This window comes from Pteronotus mesoamericanus, unplaced genomic scaffold (assembly GCF_021234165.1).
Source record: "Pteronotus mesoamericanus isolate MK-2021 breed Mesoamerican mustached bat unplaced genomic scaffold, CSHL_Meso_final contig_164, whole genome shotgun sequence".
Lineage (NCBI taxonomy): Eukaryota > Metazoa > Chordata > Mammalia > Chiroptera > Mormoopidae > Pteronotus > Pteronotus mesoamericanus.
The window spans coordinates 25,769,039-25,782,106 of NW_026555065.1; the positions used below are offsets into that span (position 1 = coordinate 25,769,039).

General features: G+C 36.6%; 1 protein-coding gene across 1 annotated transcript in view; it reads right to left on the reverse strand.

Annotated features, from left to right (window-relative positions):
- Window positions 1-2,795: 2,795 nt before the first annotated feature.
- Window positions 2,796-13,068, reverse strand: part of FAM98B (family with sequence similarity 98 member B) — a 30,395-nt gene continuing 20,122 nt past the window's right edge. The window contains exons 7-8 of the mRNA XM_054565601.1: window positions 7,671-7,838; window positions 2,796-4,848 (exon numbers count right to left, since the gene is read on the reverse strand). Coding sequence (XP_054421576.1) covers window positions 4,495-4,848; window positions 7,671-7,838 — 522 coding nt within the window. The 3' untranslated portion in view covers window positions 2,796-4,494. The remainder of the gene's footprint in view (window positions 4,849-7,670; window positions 7,839-13,068) is intronic.

The following is a 13,068-nucleotide window of genomic DNA, read 5'->3' on the forward strand; positions in this document are numbered from 1 at the left end:
CATATCTCCTTATATTGAGCTTTAGTGACAAAGTTAGTGATTAGCTTTCAGTTGTGTTTTAAAGAATCACTTGACACCCAAACTAACCCTTTCCTAAATCCAAACTGAAAAACCCCACCACTTGGTATGTAAATTTATATAAACACTTTGCTATTTACCTTATATGGAACAATATGTGTTTATGATAATCTTTAAAATTCATATTCTTCACTATTATTCCTCTGATAAAGACCAAAAACAGTACAGCTCAATTTTCTTTAAACATAGTCATGTAACAAATTTTTTCATCCCCTCTACCCCAAATACAGATTCCAGGTTAGTTTCTATGTAAATAATCTATAATTCATAGGAACTCAAAAGGTCACAGTCCCTTTAGTCACATTAACAAGGCTAGAGGATCTCAAACACTGCAGAACTCATCAGTAAAATGGATAGGAAGCAAGAATTTCATCACAGATTTTTACAACCCCGAGGGCCAAGAAGTACAATGTGTAAATTAATATTATTGGCGTGAATCTACAGAAATAATCTGGAATAGATTTTTGGTTAAGCCTAGGATACAAAATTTTGTGTCTTGTACCGACTTGAAATAAGTTTGGGCATATGTTTATTTGCCAAAACAATGACAAATCTTGCCTTGTTAATAGCAATGTCACTTCTCATTTACTTTGGTAATTCACTTTCCTTTTTACTATTTGTGAATTTCTGTCTAAAGATGTATTATGTAAAAGGACTACAAGGAAAAAACATGTACAGATTGTAAAGTTTTTTTTATACTTAATGTAAGTTTTCTTTGTGTAATATTTATATGATAAAAAGACATTAGAATCCCTACAACATAGATGTCTTGTATTTCTTCTAGTTCATGAATATGTAGAAGCTTCACCTGAATTTTTACTATAATCCACAGCATAGACCATTCCCCTATTTTATTAACCAAACAATTCTCCTGGAAGGAAAAGCAAAGCACCTAATTATTCAGTATAATTTTTTCTAAATCTCTTTATAACACAAAGAAGTAACAGTACAGAAATATTCAACCTTCTCCATCTTACTGTATAATGACTTACAGTGATCCCCAAATATTAAGTCTGTAAATACTTAACACTGAAGGAGAAAAATTTGAGGTTGTCATTTCTCTGTGGCTTTGGACTTTAATTCTACAATTCTATCTAAGAAAACAAGTAAGGAAAGAAACGTTGAAGCTGTGGGTGAAATTGGTAGAGGATGGTTCAATTTAGTGTACAGACCAACCAGAGCAATTCATTTGTGCTCATGATTATTTAGTAATTAGAGAGTGCCACGATTCCCTTTATTCCCCAGCCAACTTCTGTTTAACCGACCAATGAAGAAGAGAGGAAAATTCCAGTCACTCAAATTCCAGCATTGAATGCATTCTGATACACTTGGATGTGGGTGTATATATCATTTTGTCAATTCATGATACTTCATACAAAGTAATGAAGTCACTCTGATAACCTGAACCTAAAGAAGAGATTAAACCTCCTCTCCTCCAGCCCTGATTCCCATCCCAGTTATGTGTATCCTGTGCTTCTTACAAGATAATAGTATCATGGCTCAGAACATTCTCTGGTCACAGATCTTTCCTGGATTTTCAAAACTTAACACAAATATGGGCAATTCAATGTTTTTGGTTTAAAAATTTTTTTTTCTGTTTAGTGAGGCAAGATTTCCCTGATCTGCAAAACACAAAGAAATAGGTTCAAAGAAAACACCCGACCCCTTCTTTTGCTGAGAGCTGACGTGTAATGGTGTGGTAGGTTATATGTTGACAGGACTTATGTTTGTTTTTTAATCCTTATCCAAGGACATGCTTGTTGATTTTAAAGAGAGGGGAAGGGAGGGAGGGAGAGAGAGACGGAAGGAAAAATCAAAGTGAGAAACATCAATCAGTTGCCCCTTGTACACACCCCAGAAGGAACCAAACGCACAACCTAGGCATGTACTCTGACAGGGAATCAAACCCGCAACCTTTCGGTTTATGGGATGGTGCTTCAACCAACTGGGCCCCAACAGCCAGGGTGGGCTTATGTTCTTTTTATGGTCCAGATGTGAGAGTAGTTATCATCTTTAATCCAGAAACTCCCAGTCAAGATATATCTAGAGATGCCATTAGATCCCAGAGGCTATAACAAGGCAAGAAAAAGAGAAAAAAAAAAAAAGGAGGGAAAATGAGGTAATAGGTAAAAATGAAGATGAGAACTGGGCAAAAAGGAATGAAGATGAGGCACAAAGGTGCTGGACCTTAGGGAGCAGAAGGACTGTTTATCATACTCTACATGTTTTGCATTCAATTTATAAAACATTTTCACATCATGGCCTTTCACATTAAGGCCCCAGATTATCTTACTACTATTTTAGTTATTGCTTAGCGCACACTTCTACAACTGAAAGTTTTACTGAACAAAGGTTTTCATGCAAATCTTAGAAGAAAGGGTAAGATATCTGAGTCTAGACTACGCAGCTTTTTAATCAAGTGAAGTTTATAGTAATGTGTAAATATGTGTGGTTCCAGCTCCAACATGATTCCAGCAGCAAATACTAAACTTGGATAAGATTTACAATGAGTCCTGTGGATAATCCAACAGTACCCCTATGAAGGTACAAAGAAATCTTACAGAAATTGATAATGTTTCTGTCATTATTCATAAATCTCCATCGATAAAAATTGGAGAAGTTGTAAAGCCCTCCTGTGTCAGCAACTAAAGCTCCCGAAAGGAAATGAAACAGAAATGTAAAAGTTTTAAATGAACGTTTTCTGTTTTAACTAATAACTCTCTTGAAATATTTTACTCCACTGGTCTCTGCTTACATATTTTTAAAAATTCTTTTTCAGAGTTCACAGATACTGATAAAAGTGTTTTCTTAATTATGGAAAACATTCTCTGCCAATCACAAATAAAATTAAGTCTCTTCATTAACTATAAACACATTAAAAAATAAGTTTAAAAATAACAAAAAAAAAATTGTCTTCTTATCCTGAGCAAATTTCTTTGAAGGGTTATCTTGAAAAACACATGGCCAAGACTGAAGTACACACAATATTTACTGTTAAAGTTTTAGCATTATTTTAGATTTCACCACAGGGTTTTCTATAAAACAAAACAAAACAACAAAACTGCCAAATATCAAATACCATCGTCCACTGGTAGTCAGCTTTCTACCTACTGAGTTGGTTAGAGCACAGAAAGTTGTTGCGCACAAGTGTTGACCAGAAGCCTACACTGGGACACAGACTTTACAGTGGGAATTAAAAAAAATTTGCGTGGCTATCTCTTTTTCTCTCTCTTCTCACTAAGAGAAAAATGCATTACTTGGCCCACCTCTTAAACCATTCACAATAGGCCCGCTATAAATTCTCAACAAATTTCTCAAAAAATACTCAAGTGTTTATGAAACAACCTGAGTAGGACTCATGCATTACAAGTGAGGAAATATCAACCCTTGAGACCTTTTGATCATCTTAGCCCATAGCACCCCAGCACTAGTGCCATGATTCAAATTCACAGCTCCTGTTCACCAAGCCTTTGACTGCTTCAACGACCGAACCACATATAAGCCTTCACTAACCCTGTGTTTTTCAAATCTAGCTGTCAGTCGGAATTGTCAAGGGATGCCTTGGTCCTACTTATGATCTATTAAAACTGGAAATCAGTGCTCTAATCCTACATAATACAGTTCATCCTGCTTTTTAATACTCTGATATGTAAACTAATGGCCCAGAGGATGAAGAAACAATTTATAGGAATATTTTTTACACCATCATGTAAAACTAGTTTATGTCTCTGTCCCTTTCGAGTAATTCTAAACTCAATCTAACTTTGCTTTGCCAAACAAAATCACAAATTTCAAATGTAGTTGGAGAATAAATCAAATATGCATACCAAAAAGTAGACTCAGTCTTCAGTTAATGGAACTTTAACAGAAACCTGGGCAGAGGAATCATTTCCAATAAAAGAAAAAAACAAGTCGTGACAACTACCTATTGAACAAAACTATTAGTCCCTTTCCCTATTTTGTAAAGTAAAATTAACAAATACAAAACACAGGAATACAGATGAGGCAACAGTCTAATAACAAGTGGGCTCATTTATGTGTCTCAGACCTGAATAAAATACAGGTAACAATCTCAATTCAATCATGACAATAAAATACTTTCCATTTCCCAAGTCTGATGGTAATAAATATTTACATTTTTAAAAATAGTTTTTGCTCATTTTTTGATTTTGTTTTTTTAAAAAGACATTAACATGCTCAAGAGTACACAAAATGATGGAAAAAAAATCATCATTCTGTCCAAGAGATGAAATGGTAGTATAAAACAATACTCTTACATAATAACCCAATTCGAGAATGTTATCGAGGAATTTAACATGGTGTTTACTTCAAAGGTGACATTCAAGTATGTTATTTAAAACACTATACCTAATGTATCTATCAACAAGTAAGCACTGCTATCTATTTTTGTAGTTATTAATATCTTCTATATCCACCACCACCTCCTCCATACGGATCTCCATAACCTCTCCCGCCGTAGCCCCCTCTCCCACCGTAGCCCCCTCTTCCACCATAATCTCCCCTGCCTTGGAAACCTCCTCCTCTGCCGCCCCCTCCCCCACCCCCTCCCCACCCTCCACCCCCTCCCCCACCCCCTCCCCACCCTCCGCCCCCTCTTCCACCCCCGCCACCTCCTCTACCACCACCTCCACCACCCCAACCACCCCTGCCGCCGCCTTCTTGTCTCTTTTGCCAAGGGGGCATTTCAGGAGGTGGTGGTTCGATTTCATTCGGCCGTCCTCCCCTGTCAGGCACCCTTCCCATCAGCACCTGTTTGAAGAAACATTTTCTTTCAGTTTCTAGTATTTTAAAATTTAAAATTTACTTAAAGGAGTCAAGTAATATTGAAATTATGGTTGTAATAAAGAAGTCAAATACTTAAGGACATGAAAATATCTGACAGGGCAGTATGAATTAATAATGAAAATATAAATGTGTTATATGACAAATTCCTCACAATGTGGCATTATTTTTAAACAATCTAGAGAAATATTTCTGAAACTTAAAGCCTTGTCATTTTCTCTTGTTTAAATTTGTTTAGTAAATTTTGCAACCAATGTAGTACTCAGCACACTAAGAAAGTTTTTTATTTGTGCAACTCTGGACTTTCCATTGCCACTGATTTGATAATAGACTATCCAATGACAGATTATATTTCTAAGCACGTTTTATTTCAACAAAGTATGAAGTATTTGTGGTAACATATGGATATCATGAGGTCAGAGATGAATATGATTATAATCCAAAGTAGCACCACAAAGAGATACTAGGATTCTCAATGAAGTATTCCTTCCTTGTGAGAAACTGATGGTCAAGTTCGATGATGGTCTAGTTAGTGTATTTTAGGGAAAATAAAGACTTGATATCCTTCCTTAACCATGCATTACAATACTTTGAAGGATAAACCAAGAACCTGTTTTAAGATCCCAGACTTCTGCCGGAAGGCTCTACTCTATACGCCATGAACAAAGAAAGACAGCAGTGAAGAGGGTGCCCTCCCACCCACCACAGGCCAAGAGTTTCCTGCTAGTCTCTTTCAGGAAAGAAGGTAAAGCAGTAACTTCCTCAACCAAACTGACCTATGAATCAGTTAGGATCTACTTCCATCGATCCTCACCAAAACTGTTTTAGTAATTTACAGGTCATAAATAAGAGACAAAAAGTACAATACTCTCAACTTTGGGGCAAGTTTCAAAGTATGTAAACATTCTTTGAAAGTCAGCAATAATGTCCTAATTACCAAATCCAAAAATAGCTTTTCTTGGTTGTTACTCTCATTGATCTCTCCACCAGACATGCTATGTTGGTGGGTATACAGGGACGCTGCTCCAAGAACTGACCATAAGACTGCCCTCAAACGGATGTTCTAACAATTCCTCTGTTCATCTGTGTGGCCCCCAAAAGTCTCAGAAAGAACCCATCAACGTTTCTCCCCAATGCTTAGGTTTCTGAGATACAGTTCTGTTCTATATCACTTTATTAGCCTCTGAGAAGTATTTAGAAAATCTGGAGTTTAAAATTGCATTCTGCCATGTTGCTATTTTAGTATAATAAATTAGGAAGACTGACGTAGCTACAGGGCCACATAACAGGTAACGCATATGATAGCATCACAGATTTGATTAAAGTTGCTACCATGTGCCTTGATACCACACAATATGTGCTGGGTTGGATATGTGCACACTTTCTACCCTGGAATAAGATTTATAAACTTTCTCTTAGCTTTGCATTATGTCCAAAGGGGTACATTTGGGTTGGTTTATATCTGCAACAGAGAAGGAAAAGCCATTGGGAAGGAAAGGGATGGGAGACACCTGCTGGTGAGGGGTCAGAAGATACCCATGCTGAATGCTGTCATTCTTTTGTTTATCCCAAACCAGTCATGGGCTTCTACATACACTGGCTTTGTTCGACCCTCTTATTTCCCTTGAAGGTATAAGTTCAGCCATATTCTGTCAACCGTTTCAGTTTCAGTTTCTGGTTTATTATAACAATAAATCATTCTCTTAAATGCAAAAAAAAATTGTCCTCAAATAATTAGACTATAAATTATAAATTCAGAAAAGGGATGGGCAATTTCACTTAAAGAAGCAGAACTCTTGATGTAGCAAGAGTAAATAATATGATGCAAGATATTAAGTAACATACAGGGTGGGGCAAAAATAGGTTTACAGTTGTTCATATAGAAAATAATACAATAAATAATACAAGAATAAACTGTGTTTTGTGTATTCACAACTGTGAACCTACTTTTTGCCCCAGCGCTGTATTTAAAGAAGAGGTTGATCTAAAATAGAAGTAGGAGGCATGAACACTTGTGCCTAACTAAGCAATAATTAGGCAAACTGACTTTTTAAACAACCATCCCTCTGGCAAAGGTATCCTACATCAAGAATACCTTTCTCACTACACTGAGTGAAAAATGATGTTTTAAAATTACCTAAATTGCTTACTTCTGATTTTTTCACTTCTTTGTAATTAAGTCTGTCACAGAGTGTTTTGTCTAAATGAAGAGTACATTCTAGTTGCGCTAACAAACATTCCAGATTAGTTTATTGTTGTTGTTGCTGTTAAAGTAAAAAATTCAGACTCTGAGCTTAAGATTACTTCTAGATAAATGGATCTATACTCTGAATCAGGAAACCTCTGTGAGATTCAGTAACTTGCCCATGGTGATTCTTTTACATAAATGACAGAGCTAGGATGTGTACCCAGATTTGTATGACTCCAAAACATGTACTCTTCCCTCTATAACAAGGATATAGGCATCTGTCAGTACCTGAAACAATTTCTAAAGATTTTCAATGACAAAGAATGATTACTTTCTTGGAAAGATAAATAACTCTTCTTAAAGCTATTAATAAAAACAATTATTAATTCCTCTAATTCAGATAAAACTTTGGTTTAATTTACAAATACAGAAATTCAAATGAACATGCACACACAAAACTAAGCCTAGATGAACTGAAGCCCTTCTACCACTCTCTCTTCTAGTTCACCAGAACATAAAAGAAAAATGGATTAAAACCTGTCAAAACATCAAATGAGGATATTAAAGATTCATTCTCCACTGTACTGAAAGGAAAACCAACCTTATTAATGGCACATGCTGTCTTCTCCCGGCTGGAACCACTACTTGTCCTAATGATCTTGGATAGATCTTCACGAGCAGCGAGTAAATGTGCCAAAGTAATCGTTGTCTTGGGTGACAAAGCATAACGCTTAGGCTGATAAATTCTTGCTATGTCATCTGTTTTCACCTACATGACAAAAGTTAGGGGGAAAAGGAAGCAAAGAACATTTCAATAAAAGAGCAATGGCAATCATAAATATCTAACACTTTGTATACAGAATGAAAAAAGTAAACCAACAGATGTTAAAGAATATACAACTACCAGTATCAACTCATTAAAACCTAACATAGATTTTTAAAGTGAGAATCCAAGATGGTGGAGGAGTAAGTGGAAGCTACACTAACCTCCTCCCAGGACCAATCTGGAATTACAACTAAATTGTAGAGAAATCATCAAGAATAACCAACTGAACACTAGCTGGAGAAAAGCCTTATAACCACAGACAGAAGAAAACACTTCACCACTATGTGACTGGTAGATACTGAGGGAGAGAAGCAAGAGTGCTGGCCGGGCTCGCACTGGCAGCAGCTGAGGTGCCAGAGGGATATTTCAGCAGCCACGGGGATCCCCCTGAGAAGTGTGGGGTCTAAACCCCAAGGTGGGCTCCCCGGCCTAAAGCACCAGAGCCAGAAAGGAACCCAGGTAACATCCAGCTGTGAAAAGCAGCAGGGTCTCTGTCTGCCAGGGAGAAACCACTGGAAACCCTTTTAAGGCAGAGAGCCTCTTAAAGGGCCAATGCATAAAATTTCATTTGTAGCCACTTACCCTGGGCTCCAGCAAAGGGAGGGCAGAGAGCACTAGAGACACTTGAGGAGAGTCTGGGGTTGAATGCTCTGGGGAGAGAACTAAAGGAACAACCACTAGGATCCCTGTGCTGAATCATTCCCCATACTGGAGGAGCCATCTCTCTCAGAGCACCCCCCTCCAAGTGCCATCCACCTCAGGGGAAGCAACACCCTCTCCCACAAAATTACTCTGCTCACCTGCATCCTTAAGACCAGCTGCTGGTTACAGCTTGATTAGATTAATGACTGATTGGCTTGGTGTCTGATTAGTTTAACAGCTAAGGCCAAAACTACAAAGAGGAGTCAAAATGGGAAGACAAAGAAACAGACCCCAAATGAAAGAACAAGTAAATTCTCCAGAAGCACTAGATGAAATGGAGACAAGCAATTTATCAGATAGAGCTTAGAGTAATGATTATAAGGATACTCACCAGCATGAAAAAAGACATAAAAACCATAAAAAAGAACTAGTCAGAAATAAAGAATGCAATATCTGAAATACATAATTCATTGGAAGGTATAAACAGTGTGTTAGATGAAGCAGAGGACCGAATCAGTGCTTTGGAATACAAGAAAGAAAAAAATACCCAGGCAGAGCAGCAAAAGGGAAAAAGAATTAAAAAAAATGGGGAGACTTTAACATTTTAGACAACATGAAGCATAACAACATTCACATCATAGGTATACCTAAAGGAGAAGAGAGCAAACAAGGGATTGAGAACTTATTTGAAGAAATAATGACTGAAAACTTCCCTAATCTGGTGAAGGAAAAAGTCACACAAGTCTAGGAAGCTCAGAGAGTCCCAAACAAAGTGGACCCAAAGAGGCCTACAACAAGACACATCATAATTAAAATGACAAGGCTTAAACACAGGGAGAGAATCCTAAAAGCTGCAAGAGAAAAGCAGGTAGTTACTAACAAGGGAGCACCAATTAGACTGTCAACCGATTTCTCAACAGAAATATTTCAGGCTAGAAGGGAGTGCCATGAAATACGGTGATGAAAAGCAAGGACCTACAACCAAGGCTATTTTACTCAGCAAAGCTATCATTTAAAATTGAAGGAGGAGTTTCCCAGACAAGAAACAGCTAAAGCAATTTGTTAACACCAAACTAAAGTGCCTGCCTGAAGAAGAAGAAAAAGAAAAAGAAAAAAACCAGAGGAAAACAGTCTAACAATAAAATAGCACTACAGTATGTATCTATCAATAATTACCTTATATGTAAATGGCTTAAATGCTCCCATCAAAAGACAGAGGGTAGCTAAAGGGATAAGAAAACAAGACCCATATATATGCTACCTCCAAGAGATCCATCTCAGATTGAAAGATGCACACAGACTAAAAGTAAAGTGGTGGAAAAGATATTTCATGCATATGGAAAAGGAAAAAAAGCTGGGGTAGCAGTACTTATATCTGACAAAATATACTTTAAAACCAAGGCTACAGTAAAAGACAAAGGATACTACAGAATGATAAATGGAACAAACCAACAACAGGATATAATCCTAGTAAACATCTACACACCAAGCATAAGAACACCTAAATATGTAAATCTTCATGGACATAAAGGGAGAGACCAAGAGAAATACAGTCATAGTTAGGGATTTTAACATCCCATTGACTTCAATAGATAGAGCTCCCAGATAGAAAATCAACAAGGAGACTGTGGCCTTAAATGACACACCAGATCAAATGAATTTAATTGATATCTTCAGAGCATTTCACCCCAAAGCAGCAGAATATCTGTATTTTTCAAGTGCACATGGAATGTTTTCTAGGATAGGACACATGTTAGGATGCAGAACAAGTCTCAATAAATTAGAGGAGATTGAAATCATATAAAGCATCTTTCTGACCATAATGCTATGAAACTAGAAATCAATCGCAAGAAGAACACTGAAAAACAGCAAAGACATGAAAGCTAAATAACGTTATTAAACAATGAATGGGTCAACAACAAGAAAAAGGAAGAAAACAAAAGACAGCATGAAACAAATGAAAATGAGAACACAACAATCCAAAATCAGTGGGGCACTGGGAAAGCAATCCAAAGAGGGAAATTTATAGCACTATAGCCCTAGCTGAAGAAACAAGAAAAAGCTCAAATAATCTAACTTTATACTTAAAGGAACTTGAAAAAGAAAAACAAAAACAAAAAACCCCCACAGTGAGTAGAAGGAAGGAAATAATAAAGATCAGAGCAGAAACAAACAAAAGAGTCTTAAAAAAATGATAAAAAAGATCAATGAATCCAATAGATGGTTCTTTGAAAAGATAAACAAGATTGACAAACGTTTAACCAGACTCATCAAGGAAAAACAAGAGAGGCTCTCAATGTCAATCAATAGAATATATTTTTATGTGATAAAATTTTCTGTAAAGTTTTAAAATGCTGTAGAACAATATTTGATGAGTCATTCAATAATATCAGACATACTGTATAGGGGGATAGTGATAAAGAAAGATTAAATTTACAGGATATTTAACAAGAAAACTCAGGGTATAAATGTATACGCTGATATAATCAAGTGAAAAGGATCAAATGAAAGGCCTAAATTGACCTGTAAATAGCTTAAAGAAAAAAAATTAAAAATTTTTTTCACACTAAGGAGAAAAAAACAACAACAAAAACCCTCCTGTTCTAAAACATGATAAAAAAGAAAAAGACCATGAGAAGATAAACTACCAAGATATTTCCTACAGGCCTATTTCCTCAAAGTCCCCAAGTCTAAGGCCAGTAAAGAATCAACATGCCCATAATTCCATGCCACTAGGAAGGTTCAAAGAAAGGAACATGTCAAAACTCTTTTGTTTGGGATTCCTCTGTAAACTTAAGGTAAACACTGACAACATCCTCTCAGCTCCTATGTTAAGATACTTTTAATGTACTGCCTTTCACTGCTGTCCTTGTATACCTAGATTTCTTTTTCTCACTAAAATTCCATCAGGTTAAACTGAAGACCCAACATGTACACAACCTCTATTAAGTTTTCAGAGGTCAGCATGATGAGTCCCTCCCATACATCGCAACTCGATGGTCAGCAATCATGTCTCCTCCTTCTTTGGTAACTTACAGCTCTTAGAGCAACTGGGCTTGCATACAACAGTCACTTCAATGACATGGACACACACTCTCCCATCTCTGGGGTTTATCCTGGTATACATGCAGAAGAGAAACAGGATTTAAGCATGTGACCATCTGATTAGGTATTACAAATACAGAAATCTGCTAAGAATATTCCTCACCTAACCATACAGGGTACGGAAATGCTCATCCAGAACCGGGGACATCATACTGCTTGACACATGAGATGATGGAACAAGTGTTTATTAAAAGAAAATACATAAATGACAGTCTTCAACTTTGACTTGTAACTACTCTATTAATATACTAAAAAAAAGTTCCCTGAAATAATAATAGTGTTCATTTTACCAGCAACTCTGTTCTAATCATTCTTCAATTTTCTGTATCTGTCAGGTGTTTGGAAGGAGACTCTATGTACAAATACATGAAGGAGTTTTTCTAGGTAAATGAGTCAGATTGGCCATATTAAATTATAACAAGGTATACATATACTACAAAGAGGATGGAAAAGAGGGATACAGATAAGAAAGGAACCAACATCTCAGAAAATGAAATCTGGAGCCAAAAATAGGAGTTAACTCAGTTTATTTGTAGAACAGTATACTCCTCCAGCCCCTGGTGCCGCCCTCCATTCCTGCTCCCCTGGCCAAAGAAAAAGAACTGTATTAAAAAAAAAAAAAAAATGAGGTTTCCCTTATTAAAAAAACTGAACAGCTACTGAGAAAAGACTTCTGCAAGTCAGCATTAGGAATTCCCACAGCACAACAGCCAACTCCAAAGCCTCATGTCAACAATTCTAATCCAATCAATGACTGGAGTTTACCATCAGTTTTTCACTGTCTTGCTCTTTAAAATGAACAACGAGTAACCATCCTGCATTTGAAGGAAAACACCACAAGAGAGAAAAACAAACAAAAAATTAAATGTAGAGAACGAAAATAACTGAAGGCAAAAAAAAGGGAGGTTTTGTTGTTGTTGTTGTTGTTGTTGTTGGGGGAAGGGTTTGACATTTTTTATCCTCATTCAAGAGGACAGCATATCCCCCTGGCTGGGAAGCTCAGTTGATTAGAGCATCATGCCCACACACCAAGGTTGCGGGTTCAATCCCTGGTCAGGGCACATACACGAAGCAACCAAATGAATGCATAAACAAGTGGAACAACAAATCGATGTCTGTCTGTCTGTCAGGCTCTCTCTTCCTTGCTAAAATAAAAATAAAAACTTAAAAAAAGATAGTATATCCATAAAATAAGAAAAAATATAAAAAAGAAAAACTCAAGAATCAAAAAGAATTTATGGAAATTAAAAAATGAGAGCAGAAACAAAAATTCAACACCAAGGACATTTCTGAGAAAATTAATCTAAGTGGGAAAGAGAAAGAATATGAGCGAGTAAACAAAGCAATTTAAGTGGATCTACCATGGATGTCCAATATCTGACTAACAAGAGTTTCAGAAAGAGAAAACGCAGAAAACAAAAGGCAG